Source organism: Mauremys mutica, chromosome 1, assembly GCF_020497125.1.
Source record: "Mauremys mutica isolate MM-2020 ecotype Southern chromosome 1, ASM2049712v1, whole genome shotgun sequence".
NCBI classification, from domain to species: domain Eukaryota; kingdom Metazoa; phylum Chordata; order Testudines; family Geoemydidae; genus Mauremys; species Mauremys mutica.
In genome coordinates this window covers 132138113-132159249 of record NC_059072.1, presented here as the reverse complement: position 1 = coordinate 132159249, position 21137 = coordinate 132138113, and the positions used below count along the sequence as shown (strand labels likewise).

General features: G+C 41.2%; 1 protein-coding gene across 6 annotated transcripts in view; it reads right to left on the bottom strand.

Annotated features, from left to right (window-relative positions):
* Positions 1 to 21137, bottom strand: part of CCDC91 (coiled-coil domain containing 91) — a 341433-nt gene that overhangs the window by 94290 nt on the left and 226006 nt on the right. For all 6 annotated transcript variants that reach the window (XM_044996321.1, XM_044996330.1, XM_044996304.1 and 3 more), the window contains 3 exons: positions 19477 to 19569; positions 19235 to 19303; positions 11108 to 11284 (listed from right to left, as the gene is read on the bottom strand). In XM_044996321.1, the coding sequence (XP_044852256.1) occupies positions 11108 to 11284; positions 19235 to 19303; positions 19477 to 19569 (339 nt within the window). The remainder of the gene's footprint in view (positions 1 to 11107; positions 11285 to 19234; positions 19304 to 19476; positions 19570 to 21137) is intronic.

Below are 21137 nucleotides of genomic sequence, written 5' to 3'. Positions count from 1 at the left end.
GATGCAGGGTTGGGGAGGGGAGTAGAGGTCCTTCCAGAGATTCAGTCCAAAATTGATTCAGGCTTGCCAAGTCCTTTGAAAGACGCACTCCCTCAAGCACAAATATAAAGACCAATTTAAAAAAAAAAACCCCATCTAGCAGCAGGGAAGTAGCCACTCATTTTCCAGGACTAAGTACTGTATGTCCTAGCCATTTAGTTTTACCATCTGAGCAACAATATCACACTGGTATTCATAAACTGATGAAATACTTTCAAGCACAGGGAGTACCATCTTAAGAATTTCTAATTAATCAAGTTGTTTCAACCATTAAGACATTTACTGGTTTGCCAATAAAATTACATGGGACTTTCCAAAATAATAAATTATAAATCATAGTTCTGCAAGGAGCTACACTACATGAACCCTCAGTAATCTGAACATATTCAGTTGTCTTGATTGCTCCGAGGTTTACTGGGGAGAGACTACAGAGAAGTTCACATTTTTTCCATAAGTTATTTGGCTAAACATGTGTTCCAAAATATATTTTCTTCGTATATCTTAGTATATCTCACTTGTGGCTTGGCTGAGTGAAATATTGCAGCCTCAATTTTCCTGAAATACTTTCCCAGTGCTATGATCTTTGCATTTTGGTCCTTTTGCTCATGTCCAAGAGGAAGTAGATTTTATGTTGGCTCTTTTATTTATTTGCAGACATCAAAACTCTCTTCTCATCCCTAAATTACCTGCTGTGAGGAATATGGATGTGGCAGATTTAGTTTCTTTCCCTTAATATTCAGAGTAAACTACTGTGAATTTTTCACAATGCAGTATTGCAAATTTGACCCTACAATTTTAGAAAATGATAGGAGGAGATACTTTGCCTTCAGCTCTCTGGGAGGGCTACTAAACTCAAACTATAATGTAGACCTGACTTTCCAGGGCTTCAACTTCAATTTTATTTCTATTAATTTCTTTATTACTGTCTTTTATTGGTGCAAGAAAAAATTTGCTCAATTGTTTCATCTATTTCTCTTGTGTTTTTCAAGTCTTAATATCTGAAGTTTCTATGTCCACGTTGCTTGTAATTAGGTTTGCAAATTTGTAAATTCATGACATTACTTTGCTTATATTACGAACTACGCTCCTAAAAGACTGTCACACCCTCCGTACTTTATCCAAAATATTTTGGATAGCCTCTTCCTATGTCCCCATATTTTTTCTGGTCTTCCAAAGTTTCAAGGATAGGGGAGCAGGTAGACCTCTGATAGACACAGAGGGATACTCCCCATCTTCTTCCTGGCTTGGGGAGAAACAATCTCCCCACAACTTCATTACATTATTGAATTGTGTGGTGAGAGCTCCCTCTCCAGTTTCAAATCAATTTTAACTACCATAGGCTCCATAATATCCCCATTGCTTTTGTATTAAAAAAATGTAATTTTGAATCAAATTGCAGTGGGATAGTTTTCCTGTTCCTTTAGGTATTCTTTTCTGTATTGACATCTACTAGAAATATAGTAAACCCTGTTTGCATGGAAGTTGCCAGTGTAAGATGCATATAGTGTACCAAAAATAGAACAAAAATACTGGAGTTAGGCCAGCATACATCTAGCCTACTGAGCATATGACTTCCTCACCCATAATGAATTTTCAATGTGTGGTACAAAGACCATGAGGCCACTGTGCAAACACTACAGTATCTCTGTAATCAAGACTCTACTTATTTTAGGAAGTAGAGCGTCTTCTTCCCATACTGCATTCCAAAAATAAAAAGAATACAGAGAAACTCTCTCCTGAATAAAATAGGTCTCTTTTATAAATCTGATTATCCACCTGGATAACACATGTTTGAAAACTGAAAATCTCAGGATACTTTACTAAAAGGAAACAAACAGTCTCTTGGACTTACTAATACCTTACATCCTCTTGAGATACCATTACAGAAAAAGCCTGACATTCCCTTGGTGATGTAATATATCTCATTTATCCCTGTCAGACTTACGAGGCCTCAAGGTACAGTATCTCCAGTTTAATATAAAAATCTCAGTTGCCCAAGTGAATGTGTTCATGAAAACAAAGGGAGTGTTGATGATGTTTTAATGGTACTCACCCTCCCCAGAAAGGTCCTTTATCATGTTGAAACCAGGTTACATTTTAATAGTTGACTTAAGTGTGGAGAACTTTTACTTTAATTTACTATTTTTTATTTGGACACCAAATGATGCTGATCACCAGGGGCGGCTCTAGAAATCAGGCTGCCCCAAGCAGCGCGGTGCGCTGCGCCGCCCTTCCCCGGTCCTGCGGCGGGTCCCCTCTTCCCGCGGCTCCGGTTGAGCTCCCGCAGGCATGCCTGCGGCAGGTCAACAGGAGCCCGGGACGAGCGGACCTGCCGCCGGCATGCCTGCGGGAGCTCAACCGGAGCCGCGGGACCACGGCACCCGCCGCAGTCATGCCTGCGGCAGGTCCACCGGAGCCAAATGCCGCCCCCCCGGGAAAGGGCCGCCCCACGCGCCTGCTTGGCGCGCTGGGGTCTAGAGCCGCCCCTGCTGATCACCCCAACCAGCTTCCGAGACTGCTGTCAGAGCTATTAGCTGACAAGAATACATAAATAAAAAAAATGCCATATAAACTGAGAAGTAGACTCTGATTTCAACTACAGACTCTACACCTCTCTCGAGGTCTGAAACATGGAGAGTAACAATTTAATATAAGTCAGTTGTGTTAAATAAATTTGCTTTTATTCAATGGGTGTTCAATTTGCATAAAATTATTTAAAAACCCACACAAAACTTTCTTTATGACTCTACGAAAAGATTACTTTATTAATGGATCATTTGATGGTGTTGCCTGTGATAGCAGGGGACTGGTCTTGATGAGGTCTCTGCCAGTCCTATGTCCCTTTCTGGCATTACCATTCAATAAATGTACACTTTTGTTTTCTTTTAGGTAACCTGCTTAGAAACTAAAGTGAGAATTTATACTAGATGATTCAGCATAAGAACATAAGAATGATCATACTGGGTCAGATCAATGGTCCATTTAGACCAGCATCCTGTCTTCCGACAGGATCTGGTTTCCAGATGCTTCAGAGGGAATAAATAGAATAGAGCCATTATTGAATGATCCATCCTGTTGTCCAGTCCCACCTTCTGGAAGTCTGAGGTTTACAGACACTGAATGCATGGGGTCAGCTACCTGATCATCCTGGCTAATAGACACTGAGGACCCATCCTCCACAAATTGACCTAATTCTTTTTTGAACCCAGTTATACTTTTGGCCTCCACAACATACCACGGTAATAAGTTCCAAAAGTTGACTCTGCTTGTGGGAAGAAATACTTCTTTATGTTTGTTTTAAACTTGCTGCCTATTAAGTTCATTGGGTGAACCCTCATTCTTGTGTTACATGAAGGGGTAAACACAATTTCACTATTCACTTTCCTCACACCATTCACGGTTTTACAGATCTCTATGACAGTGTTTCCCAAACTTACAATACTTGCGTACCCCTTTTGAGACATTTGTCTTACTGGCGTACCCCTTCTCCAATGAAGATAATTTGGGAGGGGAGGGGTAGCCACATTTTTATAACACACTCCTAATTCGTTTAATTCTGGATTAAATATTTATTAGAAATAAATACAAAATTATACTGCATACAGTTGAAACAAAACCTTTAATAGAAAGAATAGTTACATATAGAAATAGTACTAGAAATAATTAAAATAATAGAAGCCAATCAACAGTCTGGCAGAACAGTGTATTTTATATATTAGTGAATTCGTATCATTCTGAAATTAAATATTTGGTTAGGTTAGTGAAGAAAGCACTAGTTATAATACTTACTATTTCGGTATTGAAAAATGTTCAGTACAAACCAAACTATTCAGTGCGAGGGATGCAACTGCTTTTGACCACACAATATCGCGGGGATATCTGGATCGATGTTTGTGATCTTAAGACGAAGATGGGGCTCCACGTCAATAAGATGATTTCATTTTTTTGTTTTGATGCCAATCAGTGCAGAGAATCCGATCTTGCACAAATACGAGGTGGGAAAAGGCAGAAGATACTTGACAGCTTTGTCCGACAGAGCTGGATATTCAGAGCAACCAAAATGACGTCAGTGTATTTTGCTCAAATTTTAGTTTTCAGGAAGCTATCTGAAGCCAGCTCCAAGAGCTGTTCTTCTTCTGAAGCAGAGAGGTTATTTGGCAATGTTTGAACATTGATGATAAAAGGGTTCCTTATCCATTCAAAGGTGCCGTCCGGTTCAGGGAAATACTTACGGAGATCTTTCTGCAAGCTTTCCAAATGCTTCTTTATGGTTTGCAACACATCACTATCAAGTTTGTTAGTCGAGTTTATTACTAAGTCATGAAGAGATGGAAAGGAATCCAGTTCACGACGACCAAGACGTTTATGCCACAGTTTCAATTTTGGGACCATGGCGCTCACTTTGTCTTGAACATGGAATATGGATATGAATTTCCCTTGCAAGGATAGATTGAGGTTGTTTAAATGAGCAAAGATATCTGCAATATATGCTAGTTTGCATAGCCATTTCCAGTTGTGTATACGGTCTCGCAGGTTAAAGGTTTCATCTAAAAAAACTCGCAGTTCTTCAAACAGGCGATTCAGAACTTTTCCATGCAAAAGCCAATGCACTTCAGTGTGAAATAGGAGTTGTGTGTAATCACTGCCCATCTCATCACAAAGCTGAGAAAACAGCCGGGAGTTCAGAGGGCAGCCTTTCACAAAACTGATTATTTTTCACAGCTTCATCCAGTACTTGCTTTAGATCGGCCTGCATGTTCTGGGTGGCGAGTGCTTCCCTGTGAGTGCAATAATGAGTTGATTTTGCTTCTGTCACAACAGCTTGAATACATGCAACAACTCCTTTCTTCAAACCAATCATGGCTCTGGCATCATCTGTGCTTATTCCAACACAACAACTCCATCCAAGTCACTGTTTTTGATCAAGTCATCAATAACTTTAAAAATAGCTTCTCCAGTTGTATGTGTTGGCATAGGTTGGCAGAACAAAATATCATTGTGGACTTCATTATTCAGCTCGTATCTGACAAACAAGATTAGCTAAATTCACAACATCAGTGGATTCATCCACTTGCAGTGCATAGTAGCAACTCTTTTGTACTCTTGACAATAATTACTGCTTTACATTTTCAGCCATATCTGTGATTCTACGATGAACAGTGTTATTTGAGAGGGGAACACGATCTATAGCTTTGCTAGCCTTGTCTCCAGTCATCACTTGCACCATTACTTTGGCTGCACGTTTTACTAACGTCTCGCCAATCACTTCAGCAGCTCCGACTTTGCAATTAAGTATGCCACACTATATGAAGCTTCCAAAGCTTTCATATTTTCACCTCCCGTCACATTATGAATTGTTTTCTGGGACTTTTGGAGATCTTTGTGCCTATTTTCAAAGAATTCAACAGGTTTTCCCTCGTATTCTTTGTGTTTGTTATCGAAATGGCGTTTTAGGTTGGATGGTTTCATACTTTCATTTGTGAGAGTCTCCTAACAAATCACACATAGTGGAACAGGCTCCACCTCATTGCCAGTCCACGAAAATCCCAGTTTAAGATATTCTTCAAAATATTTGCTGGCTTTTTTGGTTTTCTTTGCAGCTGATATGTTCAATAAGCTTGCAGATGGTTCACACGGTTCACTAATTTTCTTGTCACAATTGTCTGATGTAGCCATATCACTGCATTTTTCAACATAATTATCACTAACATTCGTATTTCCTTCAGAATTTTCTTTTGTACATTTCAAACTTCCCGCTTTTAGCAAGCGATCCATTGTAAATGGGTTTAACAAAAACAAAAAAAGAAATTAGTTATTCACTTCTATCCATCAGTAGGACTTCTGCGCATGCCACGACGGCACATGTATTGCCTGAGCCACAGTAACACCGCACGCACAGTTTGCGTCGGCATGCCAGCCGATTTTTACTGGCACGCTGCTGCCAGCTGGGGTCCCAGCCGCTAGCCCAGCTCAGTCCGCTGCCAGCTAGGGTGAACGGGACCCCCGGCTGGCAGCGGGCTGAGTGGGACCAGCGGCCGGGACCCCGGCTGGCAGGAGCCGGCAGATGGAACCCTGGGCCGACACTGGGCTGAGCCGCTCAGCCCGCCGTGGGTCTGGGGTTCTGTCCACCGGCCCCACTCAGACGGCTGCCAGCCCCTTGAACCCCAGAGTCCTGGCCACCAGCTGCCGGCCTGGGTGAACAGGACCCCCGGCCGGCAGCGGGCTGAGTGGGACCGGCAGACAGAACCCTGGGCAGGCAGCCGGCTGAGCCGCTCAGCCCACTGTGGGTCTGGGGTTCTGTCCGCTGGCCCTGCTCAGCCCGCTGCCGGCCTGGGTGAACGGGACCCCCGGCTGGCAGCAGGCTGAGCGAGGCCGGCATCCGGGACCCGGCTGGCAGCAGGCTGAGCGAGGCCAGCATCCGGGACCCGGCTGGCAGAAGCCGGCGGACGGAACCCCAGACCAGCAGTGGGCTAAGATGCTCAGCCTGCTGCGAGTCTGGGGTCCCAGCCGCCGGCCCCACTCAACCCGCTGCTGGCCCCTTGCTAGCGTACCCCTTGAAAACCTTTCACGAACCACCAGTGGGAAACACTGCTCTATGATATCCCACCTTCGTCATCTCTTTTCTAAACTGAACAATCCCAATCTTTTAAAATCAGTCCTAACATGGAAGCTGTTCCATACACTAATAATTTTTGTTGGCTTTTTCTGTACTTTTTATTCCCAATTCTAATATATCTTTTTAAAGATGTGGCCACCAGAACTGCATGCCGTATTCAAGGTGTGGGCATACCATGGATTTATATAATGGCATTTTGATATTTTCTGTTGTATTATATATCCCCTTTCTAATGGTGTCTAACATTGTTAGCTTTTTTGACTGCCAATGGATATGGAGTAGATTTCTTCCAGAGAACTATCCACAATGACTCCAAGATCTCTTTCTTGAGTGGTAACAGCTAATTTAGACCCTATCATTTTGTATCTATAATTGGGATTATGTTTTCCAATGTGCATTACTTTGCACTTATCAGCATTGAATTTCATCTGCCATTCTGTTGCGAATTCACCCCATTTTGTGAGATCCCTTTGTAACTCTTCACAGTCAGCTTTGGACATAACTATCTTGAGTTCAGCAGAACTGGAATCCTAAGTGTTTTATTATTTCTATGTGAAAACTGCAGTGACGTTGTAGCTGAGTTTGGTTTTAGGATACAAGGGAGACAAGTTAGCGGGTGAGGTAATATCTTTTATTGAACCTACTTCTGCTGGTGGAAGGGACAAGCTTTTGAGCTAGATAGAGCTCTTCTTTAAGTGAAAAGTAGCAGTTTGAATAAATACAGTAACTGACTGACTTTATTTTAGGTTTTCTATGAATTCTTTGAACTTTTGCAACTTCCTCTGAATTCTCTGAATACAATACTTCACACATTTTCAAAACAACAACTTTTGGATTTCCTATGTAATAAACTATTTAATCTTCAGTTCCCCACTCAAAACAAATACGGACAGACACAAGGATCCAGGGCCTTGGTATATTTTTTCCTGAAGCCAGTAGTACAACTTTACCAACATAGTTGTACTCTTAAGACTTGAGGTTTCTATCCATACTGTATGATCCTCACCACTCAAATTTTACTTCATTCGATTTTCTGGAATTTTACAGATACTGTATTAGAGCTACTCCCCCTCATAGACAATCTAATACATCTTTCTTGTGTAGTTTCTACTTCAGTACTACAAGATCCCATTGATTTTTGGAAAAAGAACAGGAGTACTTGTGGCACCTTAAAGACTAACAAATTTATTTTAGCATGAGCTTTCGTGAGCTAATTTGTTAGTCTTTAAGGTGCCACAAGTACTCCTGTTCTTTTTGCGGATACAGACTAACACGGCTGCTACTCTGAAACCATTGATTTTTGGAGCATTCAAACATGTTTCAGAAATGTCTTATGACAAGGTTCTTTTCCTTTGCCAGACATTCTAGTTAATCATTTTTGCTTCTAAGCATTTCACATTTGTATATATCTTCTCAGCTTTTAACTTGCCTGGCACTGACTGAAGTTTTTTTCTTGGTCCTGGGCAGTTTTAAGATAAAACTGAATTCCTGTTTTTCCACTGTTAATCCTGTGTTTACACCCAACTGCACAATCTCCTTGGTCTTCATGGCTAGTTGTGGAGTTTTCTGGGTTTTTGCTTCTATTGTCTTGCTCTGGGTTAACTTTCTTAAATTTGTTTCAGCCATTCTCTACTTTTAGGTGGATTTTTATCCCATGAGAAGTTTGGGAGATTTACAAATGTCTTCAGCTTCTTGCGTTGTTTTCAGTCATCACTGCTAGGGTCGTGCTTCCATGCCATGGAGTCTCATTGCTACTCACCTTAAATACAGGCGATATCTAGAGTGGCTCTTTTTCTTCTATTTTTGCAGACCATTGTGCTAGAGCAGAAATGCTCCACCTCCTTAACTGACAAGCTTCATTTCTCTTCCTTGTTGTAGTTTGCAGTTTGGACCATTTATTCATATTAAATTACAATACAATAAAAATCTCTATGGCTATGTGTATCTAGGTTTTTCATATCACATTCACCACCAGGATATTTGAACACCTTCCAAATTTATGAAAAAGTGTACTCAAATATATTTGTATTTCTCAACAGATAGGAAATGTTTTTTCTTTCCCTTGCTATTAAATTTCAGAAAGCTAAGCAAAAGAAGTGGGTTTGTCAGTGATATTCATGCTGATCTTTCCTAGTATCGAGTTCTAGATATATGTGCCAGTCACAGAGAAAGTTCTGTCTCCTCCACTTACAAGTCTCACTCTTGAGGCTGACAGTTCCATTGTTCCAAAGGAAGGTAGCTCCTGCGGGAAGTCAACATCACACCAAGTGAGGCAGTATCTAAGATATCTTAGATGAATTCTTGGTAGGCTTTGAAGAGAAGGACTAAAACTTTGAATTGACCCAGTGTTCATTACGAATGAAAAGAGGCAGAGTGCTTTGGTACTATACCCTGAGCAGCCTGTAACCAAATAGAGGTGATGTTTTTTGTTTATTTTATCAAGCTCAGCAGTTTCTTTCCAGGATACAAAGCATAATAATAAAATCAAGCCTGGAGGTGATGATCCCGAATCAATGAGGACGGAAGCGTGTGAAGCAACATTCAACATAAATATTCTCCCTATATTGAAAAGATTTAAGGATGCCCTTACTTTATAACAGAGCGTAAACAATTAAATCATATGCCAGTTGTCATAATTTCATCCATCACTGCCTGCTCCCTGTCCCCTGTCCACTCCCGGATCCCTCCCACTGCCCCCCACCAGCCCATCCAACCCCCCCTCTCCTTCCTGACTGCCCCACCAGGAGTCCTGCCCCCATTCAACCACTAATGTTCCCTGCCCTCTGACCACCCCACCCCTATTTACACTCCCACCCCTTGACCATCACCCCGAACTCCCCTGCCCTCTTACCGCACTGCCTGGAGCGCCGCCCAGAGCACCGGGTCAGGCCGCGGCTCTTCAGCTGCACTGCCCGGCCACCCAGAGCATTGCGCCAGCGGCACAGTGAGCTGAGGCTGCATGGGAGGGGGAGCAGTGGGGCAGGAGCCAGGGGCTAGTCTCTCGGGCCAGGAGCTCAGGGACCAGGCTGGATGTGGCCCGCAGGCCGTAGTTTGCCCACCTCTAATCTAGGTGCTCACAGATTGTTTGTGTGTTTTACTTTTTACTATCTTTGAAATGACTTATAATCCTTTGTAAACAGCAATTGCAAGAAAATAAAACTTAGCTTGTATCCGCCGAAAAAATAAAGCATAATGATGGAATAATTAGAATATCAAATACGGTTCTGCTTCAGAAGCCTGTACTCAGACACATAATGTTAGCAGACTAATTGCCTGTCCTAGTAGGTAATCTGCAAGATGTGCCAGATCTACCACTTGACTTTCAGTTTACCAATATGATAAACTAAAGCTCCATCCAACATCTACTGATTATAAACTGTCAATTTATGTGTGACACACCCAGATTAATTCAGCAGGAAAAATATTTTAGTTTGACTTCCAGAATTTAATTATAGTGACATCTTATTTACTAGTGTTGTTTATCCAAACACATATTATGTACATATAATACAGGAATCACTTTATTTACCAGTTTATTTAATAGCATAGCACATAATTTTGCACAACTTTAGGGCAGGAAATGAAGAAGAATACGGTATCCAGTTAAACTGAAGGAGAAGAATGTATGTAGGGAAAATGCAGCCTGTTTCTTAACACATGTTCTGTAGACTTGCTGTGACTTGCTAAGTATGTCTATCACACTTTAAGAGCTAATGTTTTTGTTTTTGCTTATGTAGGGTTTACAAAATCATGCTAAAAAGTTAGAAATTCAACATCTGAATTAAATTCATTTTGCTCAAAGCTATTCTTTGGACATTTGGGACTAATATTAAAATAGGATGCCAAAAATCCAGTAGATTTCTTGGCTGCTTACTGAAAAAAAGAGTCCGTTATAATGGACGAGACAACATGGATTTTGGAAGAATGTATAACCATTATTGCAACATATTTAATTTGTAGTTGCTATTATCTCCTTTAAAGCATGGTTGGAAAAGACTCTGTTTCAACTTGTATAAGTAATGCATACTCAACCCTCATCGGAGCATTAATATCACTTAAGAATTTCTCTAGAAAAGTCTCACTATTCACTGTTTTTTTCATCCATCAATTGCTTTCTCTGTCTTCATTCTATATGGTATCTTAGAATAATTGGTGTATAAATAACGAGACACTGGAATTCTAACTCATTGTAAAAGAAAGAAATTTGATGTTGAATTCTAAGTATAAATAAAAGATACTTCATGTCCTGAGAATACAAAAGACAGACATATTTATGGTAATTAATATGCTGTTAAAGTGCCTAGAACCCTTTACATGTTTTGATAAAAACTGAATGTTTACATTTTTAAAGGAGCTAACTAAACATTATGTAGTCATTCAGAGAAGTTTAAACATGGCTTTTGAAACAATAAAAAACACAAACAGCTCTATGAAAAGGTAAAATGTACTCACTTGACTGGTTTTTCTTTGCTCTTGCACAGCCTCCTGAACAGCCTGAGCAATCTTTTCTTTGTCTTTGACACATTCGGCCTGCCATATTTCTCTTTCTTTTGCATGAACTTTCTCCATGTCTCTCCTTTCCTCTTCGACTGCTTTTAAAATGGCCTCTTGCATTACTTCTTTTTCAATCTTTGAAACAAATAAAGCAAAAGTGAATGACAAAAAATACTGAATGCCTGAATCAATTAGAATCACTTCATTTAGAAGGATTGGCAGGCTTACACTATATAAGAACAGATATTTTCACTTCTATATCACTAGTGCATATCTGGGCTTAGGACTGTAATGCCCTCCAAAATATTACCATGGCTATTTGTTAGTTAATAAAAAATGAGTTGCTGATTAGAGAACTTTGGTAGCAGTTTCCATTCAGCCTGCGCATGCGCTGCTTCCCGTGCTCTGCCATGAAGCTAGCCAGTGTGCACAGGTGAACCCTCCTCAGTTCCTTCTCTACCACAGAGTCAATGACAAGAAACTCAGAAATAGAGGGGAGGAGGGTGGGGAGGAGCACCCATAGGGAGACACATCTCGAAGAACAATCATTACTGCACAAGGTGAGTAACTTCCTCTTCTTTGAGTAGTGTCCCTATAAGTGTTCCGCTGTAGGTGACTCCTGAGCAGTGCTCCCCACCGGAGATTGGGGCTTCGGAGTTGAGTCTGTCATAGATGATAATGCTGAAACTGTCATCTAGGGTAGAGTCCCCCGGGATGGCATAGTGTTCTGTGAAGGTATGCGCAGATGCCCAGGTAGCTGCTCTGTAGATTTCTGATATAGGAATACCCTTGGAGAAGGCGACTGCCGAGGAGACCAATCTCATAGAATGAGTGCATATTGAAGATGGGAGTGTTGCGCTGTGAATTGGGCATCATAGTTTGATACGGTTAGATACCCATTTGGAGAGTCTTTGAGCTGAAATGAATGTGCCTTTTAACTTATCTGCAATGGAGAGTCTCAGAGGTTTTCTAAAAATTCTTGTCCTGTCCTCACGTCGGGTAGATGGAGGATGGCTTCCCTATTATCCTGATGAAGTTTGGGATAAACGGTCGGAAGGTGAATGATTTGGTTCATGTGAAATGTGGAAGCCACCTTGCAACTTCGGATGTAGTCTAAGCGTGACTTTGCCAAGGAAGAACACTGTGAAGGGTGAATGCTCTGTCAGAGCTGCTATCTCCTTTTTCCTTCTTGCAGAGGTGATGGCGATCAGGAATGCTGTTCTCATGGAAAGGTGAGTTGAAGAACAAGAGGTCATGGGTTCAAATGGTAATCTGGTCAGGCCTTTTAACACTAGGTTGAGATCCCATTGTGGGGGGAGGCTGCCTGGGTTGAGGAAACACATTAACTATGCCTTTGAGAAACCTCTTTGTAGTCGGGTGGGAAAAATTGAGTACCCTTCTATCTGCTGGTAGAAGGTCGCAACTGCTGCTAAGTGTACTTTTAGCAAGTAAATAGAGAGTCCCGATTTCTTGAGAGTCAACAGATAATCTAGGATTACAAGTAGAGGGGCTATATCTAGGGTGACACCTTAGCGCTGGCACCAGATTCGAAATCTTGTCTACGTCTGGTAGGTGGGTACAACAGGTAGCTACTTTTCTACTATGTAGTAACACTTTCTGAACGTCCTCAGATCTTCAGTATTCTCAGGTTGAGATGGTGAGTGCGCCTCTCATTCTGTGACAGAAGATAAGGAGTGATTGGAAGAGTCATTGGTGGACATAGCTCCAGTTGTGACAGGTAAGGATACCATGTCTTTCTGGGACAGGTGAGAGCAATCAGTATGATGTTTGCTTTTTCTTTATTTTCAAGAGAACTTTCAGTAATAGAGGGAAAGGGGTGAAGAAAGCCCTTGTCCCACAAGAGGAAGAGAGTGTCTTCCATGATGTGCATCCAATTCCTGCTCTGGAGCAGTACTGTGGACATTTTTTGTTCTGGTAAGTGGCTAACAAGTTTATTGTCTGTGGCCCCCATTGTCAGAATGTGTCATGGAGTATCATCAAATCTCCCATTTGGGGTCATGTGGTAATTTGTGGTTAAACTATCCACTGTCATGTTGTGCACTTCCGGTAGATAGGCCACTGATATTGTGATATTGTGGGAAATGCACCAGTTCCATAGCTTTAGTGCTTCCACACCTGGAGAGGGTGATCTGTTGCCTTCTTGTTGGTTTATGTAATATAGGCAGGCATATTGTCCATCATGAATTTTGTGTGCCTTTGATCAGCGGGAGAAAGTGAGCACACACATTTCTGGCCACTTGCAGTTCAAGTAGATTAATGTGAAGGCACATCTCTGATGGAGACCATTTGCCCTGCAGTGTGAGATCGTCGAGATGTAAGCCCCATCCTACGACGGATGCATTGGTGGTCAGAAGTAATGATGGGGAAAGCCAAACAAATGGGATTCCCATGCAGTTGTTTTTGGGTCTTTCCACCAATCTAATGATTGTTTGACCTTGATAGGCATCAATAGTAGTTTATGTTGTCACTGTTTGGTCTGTAAACCGAACCATGGTTGAAGGCATCTCCTGTGCAGTCTGGCATGATCTATAGCCAATGTGCCCACGGCCATATGCCCCAGAAGTTGGAGACAGTGTCTGGTCGAAATTTGTGGGCTGGATTGCACTGTCTCTAGAAGCATGGAAAGGCTGAGGAATCTGTGATGTGGGAGGAGCACCCTCGCATTAAAGAGTCCAAGTCAGCTCCTATGAATTGTAGCCTCTGTACAAGAGTTAATGTTGATTTTTGTGCATTGATTTGAAGGCCCAGATTCTAGAATAGATCCAGTGCAGTATGGTGATTCATTGGGCTTTGGCAAAGGAACATGCTCTGAGAAGACAATCATCCAGGTCAGGATAAATCATGATGCCCTGGGAGTGTAAATGGGCCACCACTACTGAAAAGACCTTAGAGAATACTCTGGGGACCAATGAGAGGCGAAAAGGGAGCGCCAGTAGTGGTCTTGGTCTAGCGTAAACCTGAGGTATCATCTGTGACTCAGTATGATTGAGATGTGGAAATATGCATCTTGAAGGTCAAGGGCTGAGAACGAGTCTCCTTTTTCTAACGCTGGAATAATTATTGCTATTGTGACCATCTTGAACTTCTGAGCCTTGACAAATTTGTTGAGTACTCTGAGATCTAGTATGGGTCTCCAATCTCCTTTTTTCTTAGGTATCAGGAAGTAGGGAGAGTAGATATGCCTCTTAGATGTGTGTGCACTGGCTATATAGTTCCTCTCCTAATAGGCTCTCATGAAAAGGGTCTCTGAAGAAGGACGGGGAAGGTAAAATGGATGGAGTACCTATCTCGAATGATCTCCAACAACCACTTGTTATCCACTCTCAGGTGCTGCGGAATGGGGTGAGATAGTATCCAAAGGGAGGGGTGAGGTTTTCCAGGATCAGGTGATGTTGAGGAGAATGTTCTATGGGCACTTTGACCAACCTATCAAAACTGTTGCTTTGAGGTGGAAGGTTGAGAGGAAATGGGTTACGAACACAATGGTTTCCACCTAGGGAACCTGGACTTCTTCCTCTGAGGTTCATATGACCTCTGAGATGGATATTGTGATGAGTGGGGTTTAAATGATGGCTGAAGGCTATATTTTCTCTTAAATTCAGGTGTGAAGATCCTGAGAGATTGAAGAGTAGCCCTGGAGTCTTTTAAGGTGTGGAGGGAGGTGTCAGTCTTTTCCACAAACAGCTTTGTCCCTTTAAAAGGAAAAGAAGGGCCTGTTCAGTCGTTTGAACCTCATTTTGGGCAGCTGGATAGGTGAAACCAAGAATCTCGTTTAATTATGATGGCAGTCAAGATGAAACATGCCGCTGTGTCAGCTGCATCAAGTGCAGACTGGAGAGATGCTTTAGCCACCAGTTGGATTTCGTTGACACTGGCCTTCAATTGTTCCTTATGAGAATCTGGGAGCTGCTCCATAAAGGAGTTCAGTTTTAAGTAATTCTGATAATTGTATTTTACCAGTAAGGCTTCACTGTTTGCAACGCAGAACTGGAGAGACGTTAAGGAGCATGTTTTCCTGCCAAAAAGATCCCGACGCTTCCAGGTCCAATAACAGGGGGTGAATTTAAATTGGTGTTGGTGGCCCTTTGAGTTGACTGCATCCACTAGGATCAACTGGGAGGTGGGTGGGAGAAGAGAAACTCCATGTCTTTCACCAGCACACAATACTTTTTCTCAGCCCGCTTACATGTTGATGAGACCAACGTGGGGGTCTGCCATATGATTTTGGCTGAGTTCATGACAAAGAGCTCCCGCCATATGCAAAAGCTATTTAAGGCAGAAGAGCAACATCATTGTGGTTCTTCACTAACTCCCTGCCCAAAAGAGAGACTGGGAAACATCTGAGGAACAAAGACTGAACTGGACGTGCTGGACCCAGGCTAAACAAGTTTTTTAATCTGTGAAAGGAACACCTGGGGTTTTTAAGCTGTTAGCAAGCACAGCTGGCCACTTAAGAATCTCTGAGGCCTCCTTGAATCATCATTTAGGGTGAGAATCTGATACTCATATCCAATCTCTTTAGTATATTAAGTTTAGATTGTGTTTTTGTTGATTTGTTAGGTAATCTGCTTTGATCTGTGTGTATCCCTTATAATCACTTAAAAATCTTTTGTAGTTAATATATTTGTTTTTGTTTTATCAGAAACCAGTGTGTGGGAGTCATAACTTGGGACAAAAAGCTGTTGTATATTTCCTCTCCACATTGAGGGAGGGGGAAAATTCCATAAGTTTATACTGTACAGATCTCTTTGCAGCATAAGATGGTATAATTTTAGGTTTACACTCCAGAGGGGGGTGTGCACTTGAGCAGCCGGGCAGTTCCTTAGCTGTAACTGCCTCGTGCAGAGCTGATCACAGCAGTTTGTATGTATTGCAGCTGGGTGTATCCCTACCTGTATGTGTGCTGGAGCCTGGGAGAGGGCTTGGCAGGCTGGTCACAGCAGTACAGTGTAAAGGAAGCCCAGTCTGGTGGGTTAGGGGGGGCTCAGTGGTACCCCATTTCCAGGTTGCACCCCAGGGGGAACCCATCACAGGGAGGGCTACTCTGAATGAGGCAGAAGAATGTAAAATGTTCACTAGCTTGTGGTGTGACTTGGTCATTTCCTGTAGTAGTATCTGGAGTGCCTCTGCCATCCACTGTGCCAGGTCCTGAAACATTTTAAAGTCATCTGCCATTGATTGCAGAGGGGGCATCACCATCTCATCGGGTGATGATGGTGAGAAATGGGCCTGAGGGGTAACTTCCTCCTCAACTTCAGCCTCTTGCTCTCCCCTTGTCTGTTTAGGGGGGGGGTCAGATACCCTCCTTCAGCTGCTGCTTCGAGGGTGTCTCCTTGGCTGCGGATAGGCTACACTTAGAACTATGGGAGGCATATTCTTTTTGAGCGTGACAGTGATCCCAGTATAGCCATTGTGAGGGTGGGAAGGAGCCCGGTGGTTGTTTCCACAGCTGTCCAAACCAGGGAGGCTATGGATCAGGAGAATGATATGGGTGTGATCCATAGCGAATGTGGGCACCATATGGTGGGTGAGAAGAGCAACGGGAGACTGTGTCCTCTTGCTCACTTTCTGAATCTGAGGATGAAAAGGGTGGTGAATGACAAGAGGTCGTCAGAGCCAAAGTTCCAAGTGAACTCAGTACCGGTCCCAAGTACTGAGCAGAGGCAAATAGAGTGTGTCAGACATCAAAAGATCTGTTGTGTACTGGAAGCTGTCAATACCAGTGGTGGTAGTCAGTGCTGAGGTGCCTGTTCTGAAGGAGTCGGTGATGTGGACCTGATAGTATGCAGATTGTTGGTGCCACAAGCGATACCAATGCCAATGTCTGTGCTGCAGGAGCGTTCCCCTGAGAGTTCCTTTCCTGTTCCCATTGGTTCCTTAAGCAACCCAGCATGCTCTATTGGGACAGTATTGTGAAAGCCTTGGGTTCTGGATTTAGATGGCTTTGGTGCCGTCCATACTGATGATACTGATTGAGCTGGAGATCATTTTCAGCTTGACCAGGACTAACCATAGAGATTCATGGCCCTTTTCTTAGAGGCCTTACGTGAGTGGCTCATGGACATCTCCTTGGGCTCACCTCCCTTTGAAGTAGAAGATTGCGGTGAGGTTTCTCACTGTCCAGAGGACCGCTGAAGGGCTGCCTCCATGAGTAGGACTTTGAGCCTCAGTTCTCTGTCTTTTCTGGATCTGGGCTTCAGTTGCTGGACCAAACCACACTTCCGTTGGATATGTTTCTCTCCTGGCCAGCAGTAACACTGAGTGTCCATCAGTCACTGGGATAGATTCCTTGCAACTGAGACACTTCTTGAAGCCCAGGGAGCCGGGCCCTGTCCGGGGGTGGTGGTCCCCTGACCGGGGTTGAAAAAAGAACCAAGTCCTTTTCTCCTTTCCTTCCTCCTTTTTTTTTTTTTTTATAAAGGCAACAGCCAAATAAAAGATAAATGAAGAAGAAAAGAAAAGCTTCAAACGGGGCTAACGGGTAACAATTCTAAAGAGGTTAACAATCTGCTAACGAACAGCTAAAGCACTGTCTCTAGCCAGGAGTGATTGAGAATGAACTGAGGAGGGTTCACCCATGCACTCTGGCTAATCTCGTGGCACAGCCCAGGGAACAGCGCATGCACAGGCTGGATGGACACTGCTACCAAACTTCTCCAATCAGCAGCAGAGGGATGGACACACACACCTACAGTGGAACAAGCATAGAGACATTTACAGTAGAGCACCCATAGGGATACTACTTGAAGAAGAATGAGGACTAAACAAGCCTCTCAACACCAGAGGCGGTGTCTCCAGGCCAGGGTTGAGGCACATTAGTAGGGTAATGTGGAAGAAGCTTGCATATGCATGTTTGTTCTGTGGTTAAATATAACACTTCAGTTTTTTCCAATTATTAACTTTAAAATAAGTTAAAGATAAAATAAATATATCTTTCCCTATAAGTATGAAGAAAAAGAAGTGGCCTACGAGTGGGATAAAGGCACAGGTGTTCAAGAGAGTCTTATTAACCTTCCAGACCCAAACATTAAGTTCCACAGCCTTGAGATTCAAGAGAGTTGACAACTAGCCAGAGGTATACCACTGTCAACCAGAAGGCAAATTACATATGTGGATCACAGTTTTCATTGGAGAAAACCAGATATTTTTGATCCTGTAATAGAGTGGGGCCAAATCAATTGTGCCTGTTTGTTTCTTGACATATGGTGTTACAGATTTCCCCAGAGTCTTAAAAGATAGGTATGGTAATTATTTTGTACATAATGTTACCTGACTTTTGTGCTGGATTATATACCAAGATTTGATATGCAAAAATAGCCTAGAAATTATCACCTAATTTCCTTATCGAATAATAATTTTACTGTGTCCAAGGCATTCATGAATGAAAAGCACTAAACAAATCAGACAGAAAAAGTGAAATTTAAACTTTTTATTAAAAACAATATATATTGAATCACATAGGACAGTTTACATTGATTAAATTTAATTGAATGAAATATGTTGTCAATACTTTAACAATTTTCTACTAAGGATACATGATACGTATTAGACTATTAACTCACACATACTTAGGTTTTTCTTCTGGAAATGACCTTTCAGTTGTCAAATATTAAATAAAACACAATGTTAAGTGTCTTGACAAATGCAATGACGACTCTGGTATCTATTCTTGAAATAAAAAACAGAACACCAGTGCGGTCAGCTGGAGACAATGAAAACAGATTGTTTTGTTTAGATACCACAAATAACTACACTGTAATGACCCAAGGACTCAACATTATGAAAAAGGCAAATTAATACTGGTGCTATTTTCATTAGTAGAATATGAGAGATTACATTTTGCATCAGCAGTTAGTAGATTTCCATGATAGCCTCTAAATCTCATAGGAGTCCTCATGATTTGTATAATTATGACCCTTTTTAAACATGGTTGAAATGATATATATAGTGGAACTGGACTTTCATGGATCTAGTTTTTGAATCAGAGTCCAATTCCTGAACATGACACTCTTGAATGAAACGCGTGGTATTTATGTTGTATATCTACTATTTAACTAGAATTACCTTAGCAGCAGCTGCTAAAGCCTCTTTACTTCTATTCTGTTGTTCCTCCAAACATTTTTCCAGTGCTTCCTGCAAATAATATGTAAAATAAAGTTGTAACACAGCATATGAGGAGTGGATAGAATTTGGTTCAAACACTCAAAATATTTAGAACCTGACCACACTCCCATTAAAGTAAACGGCAAAGCTCCTATTGACTTCAGTAGTATAGGATCAAGCACTTGATGTATTCAAAGCATTACCTTATGTTTTTGTGATTGTTGCATCAAGGCTGCTTCTACTTTTTGTGCTAACACTTCTTTCTCTGTATCCAGCATGTCAAGAAGTCTCTGATGCTATAAGAGAAAATAATCGTATTATTGCAACTATACCCTCGTAGTACCACAAGGAAAAGGAGTTGGTGAAATACTGTTAACTTGTCATGAATTTTGCTTATATGACCAGTGGAAAAACTAGAATTGGTTAAACTACATACAGATTAGTTCCTTAATACCAGCAATAATGAAGGGCACTGCAAGTAACATGAGATATATCTGATAAATTAATAATTTTCTATTATTTTTCCTCAATCTTATGTACACAAAATAAAATACAAATTATATTAATAAGTTGGGTTGTGCTACCCAAATAATAAATTATTCTTACAAAACCTATGAAATTACTTAACGAATATTCATTTAAATATATATGTGGAATTTAACAAAGTGTGGATGTACTAACTTTAATTTGAATATAAATCTATGTGAAAGAGAGCAACTATAAATACTCATATATATACAACCAATTTAGACACCATACAGTTTTAAGGTCAGAAGATGAGAGCAAAAATTGCAGCTTTACTCCAATTTTCTTGTAATTTAAAACATTTTTCAAGGAGACAGTGAATGCTGACAATAAGTGACCAAGTACTTTATGTCTGCTTATATAATCTGTCATCACTGTTTCTAATTATAATCCTTTCATCTGGTTTTTTTCCCCCAAGAAACCAAGTAAAGCATGCACAAGATGCGGTTTGCCTTTTAAAAAGTCTGAGCTGTGATGGGAATCTAAAAGTTATTAATGGAAAGTATTGATGCCATGTGTATTTGTCAAGACAACTGGCTAGCAAATCAGTAAACCTTAGCACATGCTGTTTAAGTGATGATTATAGTAACTTGAAATCACATGTACAGTATCAGTAAAAAACAAGATTTCATAAGATCAAAAACAAATACATAAAATAAATTTATAACAATACACTAGTTAAAATATATTGATTATAAAGCCCTCACCTTGCAAACACATAAGCACATGCTTACCTTTAAGCATGAATAGTCCTTTTGACTACATATTCTAAAATGTATTATTCTACAGCATGAAATCTACTATGCTTTATTTATGAGTTTCTCTAATACCATCCTGTATGAGAAATCTATTTTCAAACTGCAATGGTTTAATGAGACATTTTTATATCTGGAGAAGAGAATACAAAAATGTAGACTGCTTTACAAAACAAAATAAAATACAATTTCTGCAGCACAAACACTCAAGAAGGCATTTCTTTGTCAACTTACTTAAAACAGTTCTTTCTGGGTGAAGCAGACATTTAAATGGGAAACACCTGTCCCAGCAGTGAAATTCACAAAGATTATATTTAATGTATAGAATCATAAAAATGTAGGACCAGAAGGGACTCATATGGTCATCTAATCCAGTCATCTGCACAGAAACAGGATTACATACTATCTGGACCATCCCTGAGAGGTATTTTTCTAACTTGTTCTTTAAAACCTCCAATGACAGAGATTCCACGACCTCCCTATGTAATTTATAGATATATGATGTGTATTCTAACTTTCACTGCAGGGTCACATTTTCAGATATTATCACCAGGCTATCTTAAAATATTACTTTTTATTTTTTC